Here is a 22,708-nt window from a genome sequence, read left to right on the forward strand (position 1 = left end):
TAACAATGTACTCTCTTTTTTTTAACTGTTTCAGCTGTTTCATTCCCCTGAATACATCAACCATCAATAGTGATGTCTTGATATCATGTTTGAGATGTTCTCAGCTCAGCTAAACTCTCAAAAGTAAACATCAAGTTTGGTGTCAAAGAATCAAACTGTGCAGCCCCTGAGAGACGCCTTTTATTCATCATTAAACATTTTTGCAGGGAGAAATCCATCATAGAGGCACCATACAATATATCCAGCAGCAGTAGCCCTAGTAGACCAGAATGCAGTGCAAACACAGGACACTGTACTTTGAGTAAGAACTGACTATGCTTGTTGTTGATATGCTGCCAACATCACTATTGCAATCCGTATTTCCAGATTCATACATAATACAGAGATGAACAGGACATTTAAAGGGATAGTTAGACATTTTGAGAAATGCACTTATTTGCTTTTTTGCCAGAGTTTGAAGATTGATATCACTCTCATGTCTGTCTGTTCAGTATGAAGCTACTGGCAGCAGCCAGTTAGTTCAGCATAAAGACAGGATACAAAGGAAACAGCTAGCCTGGCTATCTGCCTACCGGCACCTCTAAAGTTCATTAATTAACACTTTACATCTTATTAGTTAAATCTGGACAAAAACTTAAGTGTAAAAACAACATGTGGAGGACTAGGCTATTTCTTGGCAGGTGCAGTGACTTCCTTGAATCTCCACTCTGAAATTGCCCTGCAGTAATTAGTCAGTTTTTAGAGGAGTGGTAGGTGAATTCTGTTACCTTTGGACAGAGCCTGGCTAGCTGTTTCCCTCAGTTTCCAGTCCTCATGCTAAGCTAAGCTAACCGGCTGCTGGTGGTAGCTTCATATTTAGCCTACAGATATTAGAGTGGTATTGTTCCTCTTATCTGTCAGCAAGTAAGCAAATAAGTGTTTTCCCAAAATGTCAATGTTCTGCTTCAAAGAAGTTCGTGGTGGATGTCAAAAGGCATTCTACAAAATGAAGGAGTCACTAACTGAAGTAGACAAAATACCCCCTGAAGGGTGGATTTTTCCTTTAAATTCAAATTCCATTTCTACTCCTTAAAACTGCTGTGGTCTGTTCACATTATAAGAAACAAATAAACAAACGAGAAGCAGAAAATTGAGTTGAAATACTCCACAATCTTACACAAATGTAATAAACTGATATCAGACCTGTTGAAAAACTGAAACACTATTCTGTTAGATTATGGCTTGCCTGTTTAAATGGAGATAATTCATACAATTAAAACCTCAATATTTCCTTTGCTTAGCTGACCACTCAGCACATAATGCTAGACATCTGGTAGCATCAATATAGCACATCCTGTTCAAAAGGAAACCTGTGAAACTAAATAGATACTTGCTACTCTGGATATATCAGTAAATACACTGCTTGAGTCATCATCTGCCTCTAAAAGTAGTGCACCAGACGTCACATGGATCTCAGAAGGCTATATTTGTCTTTGATTATAGTGTAATAGATTTTGGTGGGATTAAATGTGCAGGATGCCCAGGTTTCATCCCTGCTCAGTCTTATACACCAGTATTTAAGCTAATCAATTCACTCAATATATGTAACTCGGGACTGTTCATAATCTGTGGCATTTGAAGCATAATCTTTTTTTTTGTAGGAGCCTTTATGAAGTATTAAATGGAACAGAATGAGTCATCTTTCTTGTGTTTGTATATGTTGAGAAAGATGTGTCACTGAATGGTAATAAATTGCAGTCTCCCTCCTCAGTGTGACACTTTGTTTCATTCACAGCAGCAGCTTTAGAACCATGTCAGAGGTTCAGATGTGTTTAATGGTACAGATCTACTGGGTCTACTGCAGTGTGATTTTATGACTCACTTTGTAAAGACGCTGGCACACTCCAGCATGAATGACTACTGGAGTGCTGGAACTTGGAATAAGGCAAAAGATCCTCCTCCTCCTTCATAATTGAGCCAATCATCCATCAGTACAGAGAAATATAGTCTCATAGAATATTGGAGGAGTGAAGGAGATTTAAAAGTCATGTTGACTACAGTAATAATGGTAGTAGTAATAAGCAGAATGCAAGAATCTGTTTTCACTGATTATTTTTAATGGCCCTTTTCAAAGATTACATTTCTTATTGGCAGCCATTGGTCTTGATTTATTAGACATTCAGAACATCACAGAAATGTTCTAAAAACGAATTTGTGTATAAGACTTTAGCAGCTCATTTATTTATACTATATATATATATATATATACTATTTATACTATATAGGTACTTATTCCATGTTGACTATAGAATAGTATTTACTTGTGGAACAGCCTTCCTAACCATTTGAGGGCAGCACAGACCCTAGACTCTTTTAAAACATGCTTAAAAACCTTTTTATTCAGGAAGGCTTTTTCATCTTAATTCTTGTCATTTTCTTTATGTTATATGTTTTTAACGCTGTAGCACTTTGAGATTCACTGTGAATGAACTGTGTAATACAAATTAAATGCATTATTATTATTGTTATTATTACTTAAATCCTTTACTAGTGTCTTACAGTATTTGTTGAATGAAATCTCTGATGTTTACGTTCATCCCCATGGCGACGGTGTAGGAGGCGGTACCCTGCGCTGGCTGGTGACGTTTACGAAGAGCTTCGAACCAATCAGAAATAAGCTGTTTACCGAACTGACGTCACCGTTAAAGCGAAAAGAACCGTTACTCGGTTGCAGAAAGTCTACTACAGCGAACGGACAGAAGATATGGCTGAATACCAGCGTAGTTTTGATTAAAACCCATGGCGGTGTAGTCTTCTATCGAAACATTAGCGGCCAGCCTCCACAGCACGGTTTGAAAAGCAGCACAAGGCGGCTAGAAAGCTACTTTTAGGGGGGCGTTTCGCTGCCCGCTCGGATCGGGATGATCTCCAACTGTGGGGTGAGTGAATGCAGTTACCTTGATAAGCACAAGCCAGACTCCTATCAAACTCTGGCAGTGTAGCATTGTCTTGCCTGTCAGGAATTAATTTGTCCTTACCGAACACAATTTAACACATTTTAGGGGTTACAATGAGCAACTAGAATATTCGGCATAAAATATGATTCTGAAAGTCATTATAATTTCAAAGTTTTAACCCAAAACCCTACGGTGTGCTGCGGAGGAAGAAAGAAAGTTCAGATACTGTCGAATTCAGTGTTGCTTATTCTGTCGGCCATAGGTTAGCTATGAATAATAGAAGAATGACCCCTGTATTTTACCGGCCTAGCTATGCTGGTACCTGTGAAATGTGTGTGGTTTGCTGATATGCACTACCGCAACTGGCATATGCAGTTTGGCGTAACAGCCCTGCTGCTGTCTCAGCTGCAGATAACGTATAGCCTACTGTTTGCATGAGTTAGCTAAGGATATAGCTAGTTAACTAACGCTGGACGTTCACAGAGGTTACATAATCTAATAAGACGTGTAGGTTAAGTTAGTTAATTGTATCAACTTTATACTTCGCTACCTCTCAGTCCAAAAGGAGTTTCGATCTCCTCCCCGCCCCCTTCACGGACCGTACTCAATCTGTCAAATCTGCCCCGCTTCCATTACCGAGCTGAGTGGTTATCTAATCACGTGTGAAATAACGATATCATCCTACTTCATGAGAATCTTTGAAATATATTAGTTATTGCCTTAAATCAGCCAGTACACAACCAAATTGAACCGGCCACACTGCAGTCTCGAGTATGGCTTCTGTGCCAGTGTCGTCCCATCTCCTCTCTCCGTGTCATGTAACGCTATAACGTTACCCCTCAGAGACCGTCCACCACAGCACTACGTCTGTCTTTTTCCATTGTCTTGCACACGTACGTCAGCTGTTGTCCTGTGCTAGAAAATATTCGATTTTATTTGGTAATTTACAGGTAATGTATGTTTTTCATGCACCACTATGGCAAGTATATGACATACCTGTGGGGAAACATGGTATGAATCTGACTTAAACGTTTAAATTACATATAGCAGATGTCAAAACTGAAATGCAATCAGAACCATCATCACTGAAATTGATGAGGAATTTCACTTTCATATGTGAAATTTCAGAGCAGCAAAGTTATTATTGCTTATTATGACAGCGTGGGGTGTATGTATATAGTATCTATGCTCTTTGCTATACAGCAACACTATGACGGGAGGAACTCAGAGATGCCTGCAGAGGAATCATGATCCAGTGAAGCTCTCCACTCCCTTCAGATTTTAATTTCTGCGTGAACATCCAGTCTGCTGGCTTTAGCAGTGTGGTGGACTTGCTGCTTACCCAGCTTGGCGTATAAAAAGCCTTAATGCTAGTCCTTTAAGAGCAAATTGGAATGCCACTGAGTGTTGAGTGACCTGTGGAGGTCATAGGCGTCTGCTATATTTACCGGCTCTGTAACTTGATCTGTGGCATTTTGGATCGCTGTGCTCATACTATCCTCTCACACTCTGGGGCCACAGCCTCCCAAGTAGCACCCCATTGCTTTCTGTCTATTGGCCTGGCCGCTCGGAACAACACGGGTGAGCCTTTGATAAAGCAATTTAACTGTCACTCTTCCTCCCTTTTTCTTCTTTTAGGTACCTGCTTGTCAGTTGAATGGTGTTGGCTGTTTGAAGATAGGGGATAGGGGATAACATTTCAGAAAGTTCTGGGTTTTTCTAGCATGAGTAGAAGAGCTAAACATCACTTTCCAGGGTAGGGCATATCACCACTTGATACAGGGGAAGTTTTCAGTGGATGGTGAAAGTATATAGTAGCTGGTCGTGGTGGCAAAATGTGAGCTTTGAAACAAGTGCATAAGAAGCTCTCGAAGATGGAGTCAACCTATCAGCTTTCTTTTTACCTGAGCTTTATAATTGAACAACTTTTCCGGATTTGATAATACGAGCTGAAGGATGCATCATCAATATTTAATGGTTGGACATGAAATCCTCAGAATGTGTTGACCGGTGGCCTCACTTCATGCTGAGGTTGCCTGCTGTAAAGTTTGCTGTGTGAGAGACAGCACAACACAGAGATATGAGCTGTTGATTTAAAACATAAACATTTCTACGGGGTGTTCTGTCCAGCTAGATTGTTTGACAGCAAATGATATGTATTTACCCGATTCTGATTACAGTTATCTCAAACAAAAGTCCTCAGTCAACAGAATAAAAGTTTTTTCATGTTGATGTTTCCTGCGTGTTGAACGGTATGACATATAATGTGTCCTTGTGTTTCCTCAGGAGTGATCGCTATCACAAAGCCCGTGAGTACGCGTGTGTGTGTGTGTGTGTGTACACTGCGGGGTAGCAACCGTAGGATGAGCTGCCCCAGAGCCATCGCAGTCTGCGGGGACTGACACACACCACTGCAAATACGGCAGGTAACACCTTAACACACATGCTTTTACAGATACAAACACACATAAATATGTTGTCCCAGCTGGCAGTATGATGTCTTTTAAGTGTCCCCATGTACATATAGTTCAGAATGCATTCCTGTTGTTGCATGTAATGGCAGAGTTTGACACCACTGACTGCATGGTTCAGATGTGTCACAGTAAAACCGGCCAGGCCTGAATGTTGACCAGCTGTACTGTTATTTTGGAAGAAGTTGGAAAAATAATGCGTGTGTTATGTTTTATCAGTCTACAATGACTCACAGAAATGACTCAACTGGTGAAGGTGATGCTGCGTGTCTGTCCCGTCTCAGTTTACAACATTACTGCCATGTAGAGATTTAGACTATGACACTGTACTATACACTATACATTTTAATTGCAGGTTAAAGCTCTACAAGTTTTTCATGATGCTGAAATGATAGAAAACAAACAAGTGGAAAACATATCCACTGCATTAGAGATCAAAACTGCACAACACATCTGCTATTGAGTAATATGATGGTAAGACTTATATTGGAGACCAAGTGTATTGAGTCAATTTGAAAAAAAAATTGGATTTAATCAAAGAAAGTCACAGAAAAATGTTATAGCAGAGACAGAGGAGATGTTAAAGCCCCCCCTCTTTTCATCGTTATGCTTTGTTACTTCATTTGAATGTTTGGCCTTCACTGTGCAGAATGATGTTTGTGCAGAGTTAGTTTACACATTCATCTGTTGAAGGGGAAAAGTTTCTCTGTGCTCACTGAAAACATCGTCCAGTATTCAACTTACACAAGTGTGATGTGGACACTTGAAGCCTCCAGTGCACATACAACCAGACCGGACTTTTCAGTGCAGTATGTACCCTAGGTTGACTGCTTTTGGGCAGCAGTGACGGGGGTGGAGTTGGGGCGTGCTGAGCCAAACTCAGGAGAGCCTCAGCAGCCAGACATTTCTCCGTTCTCTGTTTACAGTAGGAGCGGCTGAGATTGACACTAAAATGAGAATAGCTGGTGCACCTTAAAAGTCAGTCCACCTTAAGTGAGCCTGGTCAGGTTAGGCTAACCCATCGTCGCTAACTTCGGGGCTCTTATAACAGTACCTTTCACGTAGATGTACTTTGGAGAATGAGGTGAGGGAGGATTCTGGGATTTGATGCACTAGTTGATGAGTCAAAAAAAACAATAACGTAGGATGTTAGTCATCATCAGTAGCCCATTGATATCAATGATTGTGTGAAATTTTAGCAGCAGTGCTCATAATTCTGCAGCGGCGCGTTGCTGAATGGATATAGGGAAAACACTTCAGTGAAAGTAGCAGACATCTCGTGTCCAGTAGTTAAACTTCTGAAATGAAAAACATTTGAATATTCATACATTCCAGGTTTTTCAATGAGGGAGAAGCAGTAGATGATGTTTTAAGAATTTTTAACTAGTTAACTGAAATTTTTTGTGGAAAAACCATATTAGACACAAATTATTACTCAAAGCAGAGTCTTTTTATATATATTAAAACATGTCTGGAAGGTGTCTTTAATATTATGAATTTTAGACCAAGTCTTGTATCACAACATTGATTTATATCACCTTATGAAGTTGTTATGTAAAATATGTTTGCAAACAAGGTTGATGACAGCGGTGAGATTGAATTAAAACAGTAATGTTGCATGCGGCTTTAATAATATGGGTGACATCATCAGTAACACACAGGTTACACCTAACCTACTGGAGATGATGTCTTTGTGAATGGATAAGAAGCTTACAGTATGTGTTGAAAAGTGCAACTGTTCCACCAGTGTGACTCATTGTTTTAACTACTTGTTGTTTTAAGCCACTTCTGGGTATCTACAACATTTCTCTGGATCACTCAGTGCAATGACAAAGATTGATAGGTGTTTCAAATAATAATGGTGTGTAATTGACCAAATGATTATCTCGATGAATAAAGCATTACGCCAGTCAGCTGCAGAGGCTGCAGCATCAATCACTGTAGCCTGCAGATTCATCTCTGAGGTCAATGCTACTTTTACGGCCTCTCGTGAGTCACCAACAGATGGTGGTAATGATATATCCTAATTGGCTGCTCCTCCTCCAAGTTTTGATATTGTAGAAACGTGGTTGTGTTGTAAAAAAAAAAAATGTTCTTGAGGGAAATTTCTTATAGCAGAAACTGCATATGAATAGAAAACATGAAAAAAATGTTTTCTCCTCAGTGGATTGCAGTGTTATGGGGATGTGACTTATTTTTGAGAGTTTAATAAGGTATGTGGAATATGAAAGGTGACTAAGCTGTCACAGTCAGAGCCGTAGAGATTTCAAATGCATTGCTGGAAGGGAAAGACAAGCAAAATCATTGATATTAAATTTCTTCTTTAATAGCATTTTTATGAACAAGATATTTTTAGTTGGCACTTTAATTTTGTGGTTTTATTTTTAAGTGTTTTGCTAGCACTGTGCATTCCTCTAGTTAAATTGTCCTTTCTTTGTATCTATCTGTAAAGTCTCCACTATACATGTCATTATACTGCCACACATTTGACTTGGCTGAGGGGAAAACTAAGTGTTGAATAGTAGTCTAACCTGTAGCTAGGAGAGACTGGAGGAGATCCAACTATGGCCTGTCTTAGCAGCCAAGTAGTCAAGCTTAGTTTTAATATGAAACAGTTTGGCAACTATAGTTGTAATGGGCTGAAAGATGGGGCAGAGAGAGGCGTCAGTGTGGCCCTCACAGACATCAGCGGTGTCTTATCTGCTCACATTTCAGGGTATATATAGCTGCCTGTAAGACCAAGCCAAACCCAGCACAGCTCAGAGACCCCCGAATAGCTTCCATGTTGATCTGCTAACATTATTTCCTATGAGAACCACACTTTGTCTCTGTTAGTTTTTTATCGGTTGGCTGTTTTGTTTATATTGAAGCAACAGTAACAACAGGAAATCCTATGGATTTTTAGGTCAAAAACTGTCACTGTTACTTACTGTTTTCCTGCATGACAAATACATGTAGCACCACTGGTTTGCACAGTCTGGCAAAAGTAATTTTGATGCATTGTGAAAAGTATGAAAATTCAGTTCTAATGCTCAAAAAAGCAATTCATTGATGGAAGCTTGAAGCTGCACTAATCAATATTTTGATATCAACAATGGGTCGAATGACTATGTGTAATGTGAAAGAGGTCGCTTGTACTGACAAACCTACAGAGAATTATCACCCAACTCTGTAGTTCCAATCAGCTCTATGGTGCATTTTAGTGTCTTTGGGCTTATTGTTTTGGCTTTATGACCCGCAAATTTTCAATGTTTGGTTCAGTCTCACCACTCACACGACCTTGTATCCAGCGGCAGCAGGCGACAGTTTATAACAAAAAAAGCTCTGATAAACCTATTGTGCACTACACAGCACCAAATTGAAACTGAAGAGAAAGATATTTCCCTCAGGAGAGACCAAAACAGAGCTAAAATGAGAGTGACTTAGCTTGTCTTATAACGTATAATCATCAGGTGGCTAGCAACAAATGAAGACTAATGTTGCTCTGCATCTGATGAATGTAAATAGACCCCTCTTTGCTAACGTTTTCACCATATCAACTTTACAAGGTGATAATATGTCAATGCTGTGTGTACAGCTGGTTGCGCTGCTCCAAGATGGCCTCCATTTACTGTATGGCTGGTCTAGTGCAGCTTATCCTGCTGTGTTAAATAATAATAATAATGTTAATAACAATAACAATGTTATTAAGATGAGTAAATGATCTATTTAGATTTGACAGAAACATTAATTGAAGATTGAGCCATATAGTACTGCAACAACATAGCCTGGTTCAGCGATTGGGCTCAATGATGACTGTTTCTCCCAGTTGGAAACAGAACAGAGCTAATCAGACCTCTGTAGGCAGGATTAAGAATAAGGACGTCATCCTCCTGCAAAGTTTGCTAATGAAGTAGCTACATCCATGAAAAATAGCATCAGAAAATGGCCAAAAAACGGTAAGAGGAACAGGTGAGATCAACACAGTTTAACAGGCTGTTGTAAGTCGACATACAGAGAAAAAATCTCTTTGACTGGCATGAAAAGTCAAAAACCTCTCCTAGCAACTGCTACCACCGCTTCTTTGTTGACTAAAAATGACTTTGGAGGGTGGCTTACTTCATTTGCTATTGAATGGTTGGGGCAACACCACCCACCCTTAAAAGGAAATCAGCTAACACAAACAAGCTAACTGAAAAGAAATGGCAGTTCACAAGAATTGAATGTTTGTTTTTAAATGCTTGAGAATAATACATGATATGATGCGGTTTGTTTGCTTTTGCAATCAGTCAGACATTAGTATTGATCAACGCTCATTATCAACACACCACAGATGCCGTCAGTTGGTACTTAATGGTGTGAAATATCAAGCTACTTGTTGCACCTATATTTGACTACATGTGTTATCTGTGCCTGTCTCTATCTCTATCTCTATCTCCATGGAAACTGACCCAGCACTGAACTTGACTTTAACATAGAATCACAGTGCTCGCCTCAAAACAGCACTGACTCAACTGAGAAGGAAATTGAGCCAACCATTTACTATAATATGGCACTTCTACACACACACACACACACACACAGACGCACACAGACGCACATACTCTCACTCCAAATCACCAGTGAGCAAGTGTCCATGCTGGTGTTACATTCATGCGATGTCACCCCTGGGCACAGCAGCTGTAGAGTCCTGCGTCATCACACACACTCTCCCAAAGCACTTGAGATTTACTCTGCTTTCTAATAGGCCAGCGGGAGACCTGGGAGGACAATATGTACTGTAAGAGATCTGACTCACTCACTCATTACAATGATGGATTTTCAACAGATGCACATTTCAGTGAGATAATTGACCCAATCAAAATCAACAAGAGAATTCACAATGTGTCTGGGGGTCTTTGAAAAGCTCTGAAATGTATCAATTTAAGGCTCTAAAAGGTTTCTATGAATAATTTTCTCCTTATAAGCCAAGTTTACTTTCAAGGTTTTTCATTTAGGAAGTGTAGTTGTATTGAGGGCTCATTTATACTATGCCAAACTTCCTATTTCTCTTCTTTGATTGTAGTTTCAGAACCTTCAAATGAATGGTAATTTGAGTCCAATATTCAATTGGTTGATGAGAGCAGTGGGAGTAAACCAGAACCTTAAAGTTGACGGCTGTAGAGTTGAGGGGAGTTGAAGTGTTTGCTTGGTGATAATTCTTTGTGAGTTTGTCACTACAGGCGACCCCTTTCACATTACACATAGTCATCTTTTCCATTCTTCAATATATAGATATTGATGCAGCTTTATAATGAAAAGCGTGTGACATCATTGGCGACTCCCAGCTGAGCTGTGGTACTGCTGTTGATGACTGACTCTTTGTGAATGGAAAGGGAACGTGTGTTGGGATCCTTGTTAATGTCTCTAAATTTTTCATGAATTCAGTTCCAGGAAGTGAAAGTGAGGCTCCTGAAAAAGTTTTTAGTTTGGTTTTCTGAAACCTGCCCAGTAAGTGAAACCTCATCTCTCCAGCTCTTTGCCAAGGATTCCCAGCAGTCAGCTGCTAAAAACTGCCTTCCACTACGCTGCAGAAAGCTTCTCTCATGCAGTCACTTCTGCCACTCTGTTGACAGCTTGACAGCTTTCTTAATACAGATTTAGTAGAAGCTTGGTAGACCAACCAGCTCATTCATAGTAGTAGATTGTTGTCTTTTTACACTGGCATATTTTCACTTTCTGTTTTCTTCTGATCTCTAATATTTGATCCTATCTTATCCTGTTTGATCCTATCTTATCCCCCTACAGCACAGAGGCTTGTTAGGTCGAGCGTTTTTCATTTTTGTGGTGGTTTTCTAAAGGAAGGAAAGGAATACAGAGCATTACGTGTAGCCCTCAGGCTGTGGCTCTGATAGTAGCCGGCTAAGTGTACATTGGCTCTGGAATATGCCCTGCTGCTACTTTTATGTCCTTACTGCGTTGGTAGCAAGCAAACGAATGCATGCAGCTTGTTGCCATGGTAGCTATGGTAACTACTGGTTAGCACAACCTCAGGGGAGGCTGAAAATGCAGAGTAGCCAGAGTGTGTTTGTGTGTGTGTGTGTGTGAGTGCGGCACATGCCTGTGCGTGTGTTGTTGTTTCCGTGGAGACATCTCCTCTCAGAAGTGAAATCCATAGTTTGCTATCGTCTTTATCAATCCTGTGTGTCCATGCTGTGTGGTGTTACTCCCATGGGTGCTACTTGCTGTTTGCACTTCACTCTCAGCAGCTTGCCCACCAGGCTAGCCCGAACTTGTTCCACTCAGCTGCGCTGGCCGGGTCTTACTCTGTGACACAGCTGTGGGAATACAGAGAGTTTTATGGGTGAGACAGGTAGGTCAAGGTTCAACCAAGGTCAAGGTGGTGCATTCAAGGGTTCAAATATTTGTAGGATTCAAGGGTTTAGAGATAGACAAAAAAGCCACAGACATTTGATGAGAATTTATCTTGAGGGGGATTTTTGGCGTTAATGATGTGGGATTGTACAAACTGTTGATTTAGTGAAGTGCCACATTTATACAGCGGGTCTTACACAGTTTTTTCAGAGAAAACACATCTCATGGTATCACAGATACAAATACATCCAGGATGTATCACTGTAATTCCACTCACACATGTTTTTATCCTTGTGTTTACACAGTGTGAGCAGTCACATAATGTAGCTTTGAGCTAGTGTGATGATAAGGATGTGGTGGGCTTACCAGCTGCAGTCTTGTTAATTGGTGGAATTTGCAGTGATGAATGAAGTTTTGCCTCAATCAAAGTTGGGTACAAGCTTTGAAAATTCTGTTGGTTAGTGTTCTCTTTGCATTCAGGCAGCAAATTACTAGCTCAGATTACCAGAAATTGTGCTCTGCAAAAACGATCTGGATAGGAATTTTGGGTTGGCATAGTAGAGTATTTTACTGGAGTATACTGTTATGTCTTCCACACAGATTATGAGCCCATTAGAAATATAGCCTGACTGATACAGGATTTCTAAGGCCAAAACCAAAATTGACATTTCAGAGTTTCAAAAATCTGATAATGATATACCAGCCAACATCAATATTCTTTACACAACCCATAACATGAATAAACATTTTTGATAATGATCCTTTAAATCTGTTTTTAATTGTGACCAAAAATTCTGCTGCGCGCAACATTCTACAGTTGAAAAATAAACTTGTCAGTACTCTCTGGTGGATGAACTGCAGAACAGTTACACTGTCTCAAAACACATCTTTGGCATTTCTGTACTGAGGCGGAAATGAATGAATCTCTTAAGTAATTTCCTTACAGCACTGCGTCTGACTGTATTCACTTCAATCTTGGATTTTTAAGTGAGTTCAGTGTGATGCTAGGTGTATATAAGCACTGTTAATATCTTATCAACCATTCTATCTGCGAGTTATTGCATGTTATTGTCAGTAAGTTTGTAGTCAAAATTAAAATACTGTATGTTACAGCTGATGGTTGGCGCTTTCATTCACCAGTGAGGGGAGCTACAATGCAGAAAGCTACTGATTCAGGCTACACACTCTGTTAGATTCAATGTTAAATATTTCTTCATCCATGTACTGATCACCTCTGATTGTAAAGAACTAGTCATGGTTGTTGACACTTTGTTTGTTCCACTTCATTTCCAGGCAGGCATCCCACCACATTGCACAATCTTGGTAATTTTCTGTCTCCAGTAACTGACAGAGGTGATGATGAAGAGAGTAAATCCAGATCCAGGCCTCATCCCATCTGCATTACAACACTGAAACCAAAATAACCCTGCAAACACCACTGCTGCCAAATTGTAGAAACAAACCTTGTATATCTACAGAGCCTTGCTTTAGCTGGCTGACTTACAGCGAGGCCAGCTTCTTGGTGCAGTTAGTCTCACTGGCTTAGCAGTACCTTAACTCTATGGTCACCGCCACCTGGCCCACCTCTGTGTGTTTTGGCCAGCAGTGTTGGCCTGCCTCCAGCACGCTGCCTGTCTGCCTACTCCAGATCCATATGCTGAATTATTGATAAACCTGTGGTCACAGAGAGAGGCAGAGGCAGAGCGAGAAAGAGATAGAGATGCAGAAGGAGGGGAAATTACACTGCGAAGAAGTAGGTACACTAGGAGAGAAGGCAGGGTGCCGAGAGAGCAGAGAGAGAGAGGATAGGGAGCAGTAAGAGAGAGAGATTAAAGAAATATGAGCCTCCCTAACTGAACTCAACACAGATCAGCAACACCAGATACTTTTATTTATTCAGACGATGCTGTGCATGTGAACAAGAGCCTGTCTCTGCCTCGGCTGTCACAGGAACACACTGTGCCCCTGGCCTGGCTTTACAGCCAACAACCAGCTGGACTCTTCCATTATAGCCGTGGGAGACACATTCTATACTGAGACGGAGGAGGGGTGGGTTGGATTTGCAGTTTGAGAAGTCAAAATAGCCCAGAGAGATTCTACTGCATATTTTCATTTCTCCCCTTGATTTTATGATGGGCTTAAAGTTGGTAGGAAAAGAGGCTTCCTGTGGGTTTTCCAAGCCCGGCTGAAGATGCTTGAGCATTAGATCATGCCTTAGTAGTGTATCAGCAAGCTAGTGCTAATTGTGTCACCACAGATCTGTCTCTGGATTGTGTAGCATGCTCCCCCCTCGTGAGTTGTGTGATGTGGGCTCTTTGTATAGTATGTTGTAGGCTGCAGCTGGCTTCACTTGGTACACCTCAGGCTTGGTTAACCAGCCATGCTCTGCAAAAGCCTGGAGATGGGTAGTATAGACCATAATGCAGGGGTGTTTATGTCACTGGGCCCTAGATAGACACACATGACAGCCTTATATATTCTAATTTGATTTGCTCCAGTCTAGAGGAATAAAAGTACTAACAATGAAACCAAATATGTTTTTAAAGGGGCACTCCACTGATAATGTCAAAGTTGACTTTATAGTCGAAATACTACTCAGCTCGTGAAAATTATTAAACAGTGTCTTCTGTGGCTGAGGAGGACCTTACTCAAGTGACATCACTTGTGTAATCTTGGTTTAGGCCCAGAAACTACACATTTTAGCCAAAATTTCCAAAACACACTGCCACAAAATAACAAAGTGTCGGATGGAAAAAACAGCAATGGAAAAAGATCAAAACATCCGCACATTTATCTGCATAAAGACCTTAGTCAGAGCACAAAACTACACGGTATAACAGGAGATAAACTCTTTTAGAGGGAAATTTTAGCCCGATCTTGGGATGATTAAAAAAACCTTTATTTGAATGTAATTGTTTCACTGGGAACAATTGCCACATGAGACAAAACCATCTTGTAGTGGGGGCAGCAACATCTGTCTGGGGCTGGGATTGTTAGTATTTTTGACAGGAAGCCTGCATTACAAATCGGGGCTGTGGAGATTGAAAGACATGTACAGCAATGCATGTGGACTGCTGCCTGCCTCAATGTCTTCTTTTAAAGCCCCCCTGGACATGTCTTGAGATGTATATAAAATACTCTATTTTAAATAATAATTTGTGTTTGATGTGGTTTTTCCACAAAAGAAGTAAAATTATCATGTTAAAATCCTTAAAATTATATCTTCTCCTTTTCCCTCATTAAAAATTCCAGAATCTATAAATATGCAAATATTTTTAATTTCAAATCTTGAAACTGCTGGACAAAAGATGATTCCAACTTCACTGTAAGTTGAATACTGGACCAGGATTGGCTTCCAAACTATTTGTGATGTCACAAATAATGCTCATAGGCCCGCCCCTTAAAACTGGATTTTCAGTGAGCACAGAGAAATTTTCCACTTTCAGAGGATCAATTTGAAAACAGTCTTCCAGTGTCAAACTCTGCGCATATATCATTCTGCACAATGAAGCTCAAACATCCAACTGTAGGAACAAGAAGAAAAACATACTTTTGAGTGGAGGGGAACTTTAATAATACTATGAGGAATTGTCAGAGTAAGAACTTCCATTATTTTTGGAGGTTAATGCATTTGAGACATTTCAGATCAATTTGCACTTACTGCTACATCCTGTACCACACAGAGACAGTTAAAAGACATGCCCCCCTGATAGATAGTCTAAATAATGGAAGTTTTAAGTTGTTGTAAGTTGATTCTGATGACAGAATAGTGCACTGAATGGAAACTAGTAGCTGCCTAAAAGTCAGGAAAAACACATTGAAAGCTCTAAAGTACTACAGCATGCTTTGAGAAATGGATGGCAGCAATGTAAAGAAAATGTGATTTGTTGTTAATGGGATGAAACATGAAAAAATGCTGATTTAATCCTACAAATAACATGATAATAAGCACCAGCTGTGTTAGAAAGCCTAATATACATCATGTTAGATCTATAGTTTTCATTATAATATGCCAAAAAGGTGGAACTTTTATAGTCAGTGATGCACCTTCTTGCATCATTTTGTCTCTTTAAAAGTAGATGAATGCTCAGTGAGGCGAGGATAAAGATGTCCTAACTGCTGCCTACATTGTTGCTGTAGTGTAAGTATTGATTGATTGTTGCTGATGAACTAATACAGAGCTGGTGTCTCTTTGCTGTGGCTGCAGTCGATGCAGTCTTCCAGAGGCTCTCCCTCCCTGTGGCTGAGAAACCAGCAGCAGCAGCAACAACATGTCCCGCGTCTCCTCCACCGCCAAGCGCTACGCTGGCCCCTCCTACACCAGCCACTACAGCTCCTACAGCTCCTCCCTGACCCCGGGCCTTAGCTCCTACAGTGAGCGGGACAGGTTGTCCTCCTACAAGTCCCCCACCTCCTCCTCCACCTCTTCCTCAGGTTACTCCTCCTCCAGCTATCTGAGCAGCTCTGCTGTCCGCAGCCGCAACTACAGCACCTCCTCAGACCCAGACCGCGACCGGGGCCGAACCATCCCGCGCACCGACATCCTCGGAAGCAGCAGCAGCCGCCGCAGCGAGAGCCTCAGCCGAACACCTCTCAAGAGCTACGGAGGGTCGGGGCTGAGTGGGGGGTCGGCCTACACCGGCTACAGTTCCTACTCTTCGTCCTCAGCCCAGTCCAGCTACCTCTCCTCTTCACCGGTGGCCTCCAGCATCTCGCTCAGTCGACGAAAATCTGTATCCCAGAGTGACTTAAGCAGGGACCTGGCCCCTCTGGGCCTCAACGACACCTCCTCTTCGTCCTCTATCCCATCTTCTTCCACCAGTGCCCTGCGGAGCTACCGCAGTCGGACCAGCGATGTGGCCGACTCATATGGCACTAGCTCCCGCCTGAGCTACTCAGGCCTGTCACGGAGCTCTACTCAGGAGGCCCTCTCGCGGAGCTCCACCAAGGAAGCCTTCAGCAGCAGCAGCAGCAGCAGCAGCAGAGCATTCAGCTCTTCGACGTGGGAGCGGGGCAGTAACGGGGTATTCGACTCCCCCACCAGGGACTCCACGGTAAGAGAGTTTCCACTGTTCTTGCACATGCTGGCTTGACATTTCCTGTTTTTATTGGGCATGTACTGGCCGACAGAGGATCAATAACAAGGCGCTGAATAAGGCTCAAAGGAATCTTAGCTGCAGTGTCCGCAGAGGCACACTGCTTCCATTTATTTCACTTCACACATGGTAAAGCCCCACAATGCTTTGTGGTAACTGAAAGTACATTTTTTTACCAAATGGGGGCACTATTGTTTAAATTAATGTCAAAGCACTTGAAAACCTTCTATTCAATGATAGACCAGACAAGTTACACTCTCTTACATGCCTTTAACATGTTCCCTATACAGTCTAAGCTTATTTTTTGCTATCATAATAACAAACAGTGCTATTATATGCAAACCAGAGCTCATTATTTTAGTGTGGAAGTAGCTCCATGGTAATGTGACAAATGAGCTCTTACACATGGATACCTGACCTCTTCTAAACCAGCAATTAGCTAGGTTACACCTCTCAGAAAGAGTTGCCGGGCAAAGATGAGCTGGGTCTGCAGGCCACTCACCTCATCTCTAAGCTCAGTATTAATGACCCGAGCTTCCTCTATACAGGTCAGAAAGCACAACTGACCCACTTCCTTTCTGGATTAGTCCCGATAACCGCTTACATGAGTGCAGGAGGGAGGAAAGAGGATGGCATGAAGGTGGAAGAGTGGAAGAGAGAATTAGGGAGAATTTGTGGTAACATTTTATTTGACATGTTGTTCAGTGCATTTACTACTACATAACCACCACTGGTTAATTAATAAAGACATTACCATGCATTTTAAAATGATCTTATGATTTATAATGCATCACAATACTTTATGAGTACCACTTTAACTGAGACATGTAGCTGTGACCTCTACTTGAGCATTAATTATTCAGTATGTAATATTGAAGTGATGAGAACAAGCTTCCACTAACTTCACATTCCACCATCAACTGTACTTTTTTTCAGGATTAGCCACAAGATTAAAGTGAAGGCACAAAAAAAACCCCACAATTGTACAGGTCATATAGTTTTCAGGACATGTGATGTAACCCCACAAAACAACAATATGGCTTAAAAAACACAAACACAGTATGTGGATATGGAGGGTGGTAGTATCAGGCTACTTGCCAAGATAATGCAACACAATATAACGATTTGAGAGCATTTGCTGTTCTCTCCCTTATATCATTGTAAATGGAATATTTGGCTGCTGGTTGGACAAATGAGACATTTAAAGACGTTACCTTGGGCTCTGGGAAAATGCAGTGGTCATTTTTCATTTGACATTTTATAGACAAAACAATGAATCGAGTAAATAATCTGCAGATTAATCAATAATGCAAATAATTGTTAGTTATTGCCCCTTAACAACAACAGCAAAAACTACTCAAAATGTACCACAGAGTCAATTCAGCACCTTTCTTCAACTTTCTTCAATTGAAAACTTCACATTTACTATTGGATATTGAATTAGATTACATTATATCATACAGGCATATGTTTACATTTAGGGCTCATTAGGTCTTATTATTGTTCTGAATTTTTAGACAAAAACTGAGTTTCAGTATCTCCATAAAACGACCATCTTTTCATGTAAATATACATTTAATGTGAAAGGTCTTAAATGTCCTAAAGGCCCTGCACACCCACACACTTTTCCACTCATTCTGGCTGATTAGACCTCTGCTAAGGTTGAAGGTGGGTGGTGCTATGCTGGGAATTATGTGAGGTCACCGGACACCATGTGCTAATAAGATTGTCTGTACACATCCACACAGTCCTGAGAACAGGTCTCATCAAATTGATTAAAATCACCTGTCTGGGTTAAGCATGACTGTCCAACATGCATCAGAGAACTTTGTATTGAAATTTTGTGTAAATTGTGTCAACCTTTGGTAGTTGACAGTATATGCCATTACACAAAAAGTGTTTATGTCTGACCATGACAATACTCCCTTTAAATGACTCTTATCATATGAGATAAGTTTAACAATATTAACTACTAACTCATCGTGTGATGGAGCTGCCTGCTGTCATCATGAGGTATCACAGCCTTACATTTTCTTATCAGTCAGGTGCTCCCATTTAGCTCATTCATTAAAAGGTTAACGTGACCTTGCTCGACCTACGCACCTCTCGTGAGTCAAACATGATGATCATTTTATCACCACGAGACTACTGACTGTCCCATAGAGCAACAAAGGGGGGTTGTACTAAAACTATAAATTAAGCACTGGATAAAAAGAATTCCTTGTTGTTTGCTAACAACACTAATTTGATAATGTACTACTGTATGAGCCTGCAGCTCTGAACCTTGAAACACAAAGAGACTGTTAGATATTCCACTCAACCGTGGACCATGAGCTAATGTCCATGTATCTAATATCAGTTTAGTTCAGTAACTGGTCAACCTTATGTCAAAACATGCATGTCACCAACTGGGCTACTGGTCCTGTAAATTAACCCCAGCCTTAGTTGAGTGGCACTGAAATAGTTAATTGAGTAGTTGATTAATAGAAAATATATTGCCATTTTGCTAATCGATTAATTATCAAATACCAAGTAAAAATAACTAACCTTTATTGGAATTTGTCATTATTTTTGACATTTTGTTGACTAAACATTATATTCATTATTCAAAAGAATTATTGATGATAGATGAACCAATAGAGAATATAATCATTAGATACAACCTCAGTTTGATCTACATGTGATTCACCCAAAACTCTATTCATGAAGCTTTCTCTCAGCAATTCCTTACTTATTAGCAAACATTCCTCTGAGCAAGAGAGTCAGAAGTATGTGTTGCCCTGCACATACACATGTAAATATATGCATGACATTGTCTCACCCGTTCAAAGTGTGATGATGATAATGAGTGGGTGTGACGGGTTCCTCCCTACTGCAGTTTAGCGTGGGGCGTGCCTATTGTGCGCTGACTGACACATTGTGGGGGAAAATGTCATGGATGATCTCATGACTGATGGACACCAGAATGACAGCCCCCTGTGACTGCTTCCTGAGCGCTCATCATGTCATGTTAGGTCATCCATCCTCAGGAAAAACACTGTGGAGTTGTGCTTTGTCTTATTGGTGATGATGATGAAAGTTCCACCCTGCAATGAACATCAAGCCATTTAAGCATATAGTCAGAAAAGCTTGCTAAGTAAGGCTGCAACTATCAATTATTGTCATTATCGATTAATCTGCTCATATTTTTTCGTCTGGACTATAAAATGATAAACTTTAATTATATAATATTTTTCAAAAACAAGTCCTCATCTTTCATTATGAATGTTTACACTCACCAATGTTGAAGGGTCTCTTGAAATAGCTTTGGCAAAGCAAAGTTAACCTAATCGTGATAGTTTTCAGAAGCTTACAACACAAAAAATAACAGCTGTTGGTGCCTCATGGTGCTGTTCACTTTGCGCCATGTTTATGAGTAAGGCAATCTGGTTTACATGACTATGATCCTTGTTTTCCATGTTTCCAATTCATAATATTCAAAATAGATCATGACACATCTTAGAAAACAGCCTCATGATGTAACCTCTCTTTAGCTTTACAAAGTTTTGTTCAGGAGCTATCAATGAGCTATAAACCTGAGACAATATTCACTGTTGAATTTAGAGCCAGCTCCTTGTAAACACAACCTTTCACTCACACTTTCCCTCCTTGGCTCCAGCAAACAAACAGCTACTGTAAGGCCATGGTGGCATGCCGGAGTGAAAGCTTTCTTGATTGTGCCCCAAGTAGGTCTTGTTCTTGCTTTGTGTCTAGACTTTCCGTTGAGTCAATAATATTTTTAGACTGCCCTACTCTCAGTTATTCACCTTGGTCAGGCAGCTTATGGTTTGATGAAACACAGTCTGGTGTGAGTTGGAGCTTACTTTGTTCTTTAGTGAACACGGTCCAGTACTTTAATAGCTCAGTTTTATAAGCTATTATTATGGGTCTGCTTGATTGGTAGGGGTCAGTGTGTGGCATGTCTATCATGACAGATATTTTAAGATTTAACTAAAACTGTTCAAGTACTATATCAAGCCCATGGATGCTCCTGTATCAATACTGGGATCTTGACTTCAAATCACAATACTTTGAAGTAAAACAAAGCGTTTCAATTGTCTTTTTACAACAGAGCAATAGTGCTTTGACATCTATCTATTCATCCATTTCCGAGATGTTTATCCAGGTCAGGATCATGGTGGCAACAATGAACATTTACAGTTTTGGGGTACATCTTTATCAGGTGTCCAAGCCACCTGAGGTGGCTCCTCAGATGTGGTGTTTGAACCCTGAGATTCTCTCCAATAGCAGAAATGTTCACCCACTCGTGCACTGTGAGTCTAGCCAACAGCTTAGATTTTTTTTTTCAGCCATTTTGGTCACTACCCTACTCTGCACCACAGTCTGATACAACGGTTACATTACTGAAGCCCAAAGGCCAAGAAATCATACCTAGATTATATTTTCTTCTGTCCTAGCCACGATGTGAATATGGAGCATGAATGTTCATTCTTGATCTTGGAAACAGTAATTTGACAAAATTATTTTAACACAAGATCCACTTTTTAGCCTTTTTGCAGGGCTTTTGACTGCAACTCCTGGTCTTCATTTGCCCAGTTGACATGGAGATGGCTCATTTGTGATCATGTGACCTAAGTATGGAGCTTAAGTTATGTGATAATAGGTGGTTGTATATGAGTTGAAATGTGGACATTGAGTTTAGATTATTTTGTCAGAATAATGGAATGTTTTGTTTTGCTTTGTTTTTGCATTTGATTAATTTAGAGCTAGAATTCCTCATTATAAGCAGGTCTGCACATTGTTTCAAGAACTGAAAAAGTGAGTTAGATTGTTCATTTTGCTAACATAATGGTTTTGTAGCCAACTTGATATCCAGTTCTACAGTGACCGTACAGAAGACTTCATTCTGTTCTTGAACTCTCCCACATGTTCATGTGAACTGTCCCACATGCTTCTACTGAGGTGATGTCAGCATTTAGCATCAGTGCTAGCAAGTTAAAGAATGCCTTGTAGGAATTTAGATTAAAGGCCTAGGTTCACCATCAACAGCAATGAATTGTTTTAATTGCCTTCCAAAGGAATATGTTGTGCCTGGGTGGAATTTAAACACTTGAGTGAGGAGATTTACAGCCTAATGTGCCTAATTTAGCTTTGGGAATAGAGCAGCTATCCCTAGGTAATTGTACTCTGACTTCTCCTAGATAACATTGCTCAGAGACTGCTTTTGTCCCATTTTTATAACAGGCTGCACAGCTCTTTGCATCAGATATCAGAATACAAACATTGACTCTTTGCCCCTTTCTAACGTTGTAGTTTTCCACCTCAAGGATTTAGACACTCAGACATACACACACACACACACACATACGCACACACATGTTTAGCCTGGTAATGGAATGTACTCCTTGGCTATTTGTTGTGTACACAGGCTTGAGCCTGGGTCATGAGATTGCTGCTGGGGACTTGTTGCACTTCTCTCACCCTACACATCGGTTCAGTTGAAATCAGACACAGTAAGCACAGTATGAATTACAATCATTGTAACTCAATCATGTTGCACTGACGTGGTCAGCAGCTGATCATTTAAATGAAAGGAAACAAAAGACGGCGGAAGACAATAAGCTGCATTAGTTTGGAAACTTGTTTAAAAGTGTCTGAAAGGTCCAGCCTTAAATCATCAGTCATCAAGTGCTTGTAGTCAACAGCCTTGTGTAACCACCAGCACTGCTATAGTATTCTACTTCTGATATTTCCTCATGACAAACAGCTTCTCTATTTTGGACTGTCCAAAGTGTCGAAATTTAACCCTTGTTCACTAAAAAGGATGTAACAGCACATTGCCAAGTCCTCCAGGCTCAGTCGGAGTCAGTCA

At 40.6% G+C, this 22,708-nt stretch overlaps 1 protein-coding gene across 4 annotated transcripts in view; it reads left to right on the forward strand.

The window, feature by feature from the left end:
- The first annotated feature begins 2,683 nt into the window (after positions 1 to 2,683).
- Positions 2,684 to 22,708, forward strand: part of usp2a (ubiquitin specific peptidase 2a) — a 44,132-nt gene continuing 24,107 nt past the window's right edge. For 2 of the 4 annotated variants that reach the window (XM_067593947.1, XM_067593950.1), the window contains exons 1-3: positions 4,386 to 4,517; positions 5,223 to 5,362; positions 15,948 to 16,794. In XM_067593947.1, the coding sequence (XP_067450048.1) occupies positions 16,012 to 16,794 (783 nt within the window). In that variant the 5' untranslated portion in view covers positions 4,386 to 4,517; positions 5,223 to 5,362; positions 15,948 to 16,011. Of the gene's footprint in view, positions 2,919 to 4,385; positions 4,518 to 4,668; positions 4,693 to 5,222; positions 5,363 to 15,947; positions 16,795 to 22,708 lie in introns of those variants that run through there. The other 2 variants (XM_067593948.1, XM_067593949.1) reach the window with 2 other exon arrangements.

Source organism: Thunnus thynnus, chromosome 7, assembly GCF_963924715.1.
Source record: "Thunnus thynnus chromosome 7, fThuThy2.1, whole genome shotgun sequence".
In the NCBI taxonomy this organism is placed as follows: domain Eukaryota; kingdom Metazoa; phylum Chordata; class Actinopteri; order Scombriformes; family Scombridae; genus Thunnus; species Thunnus thynnus.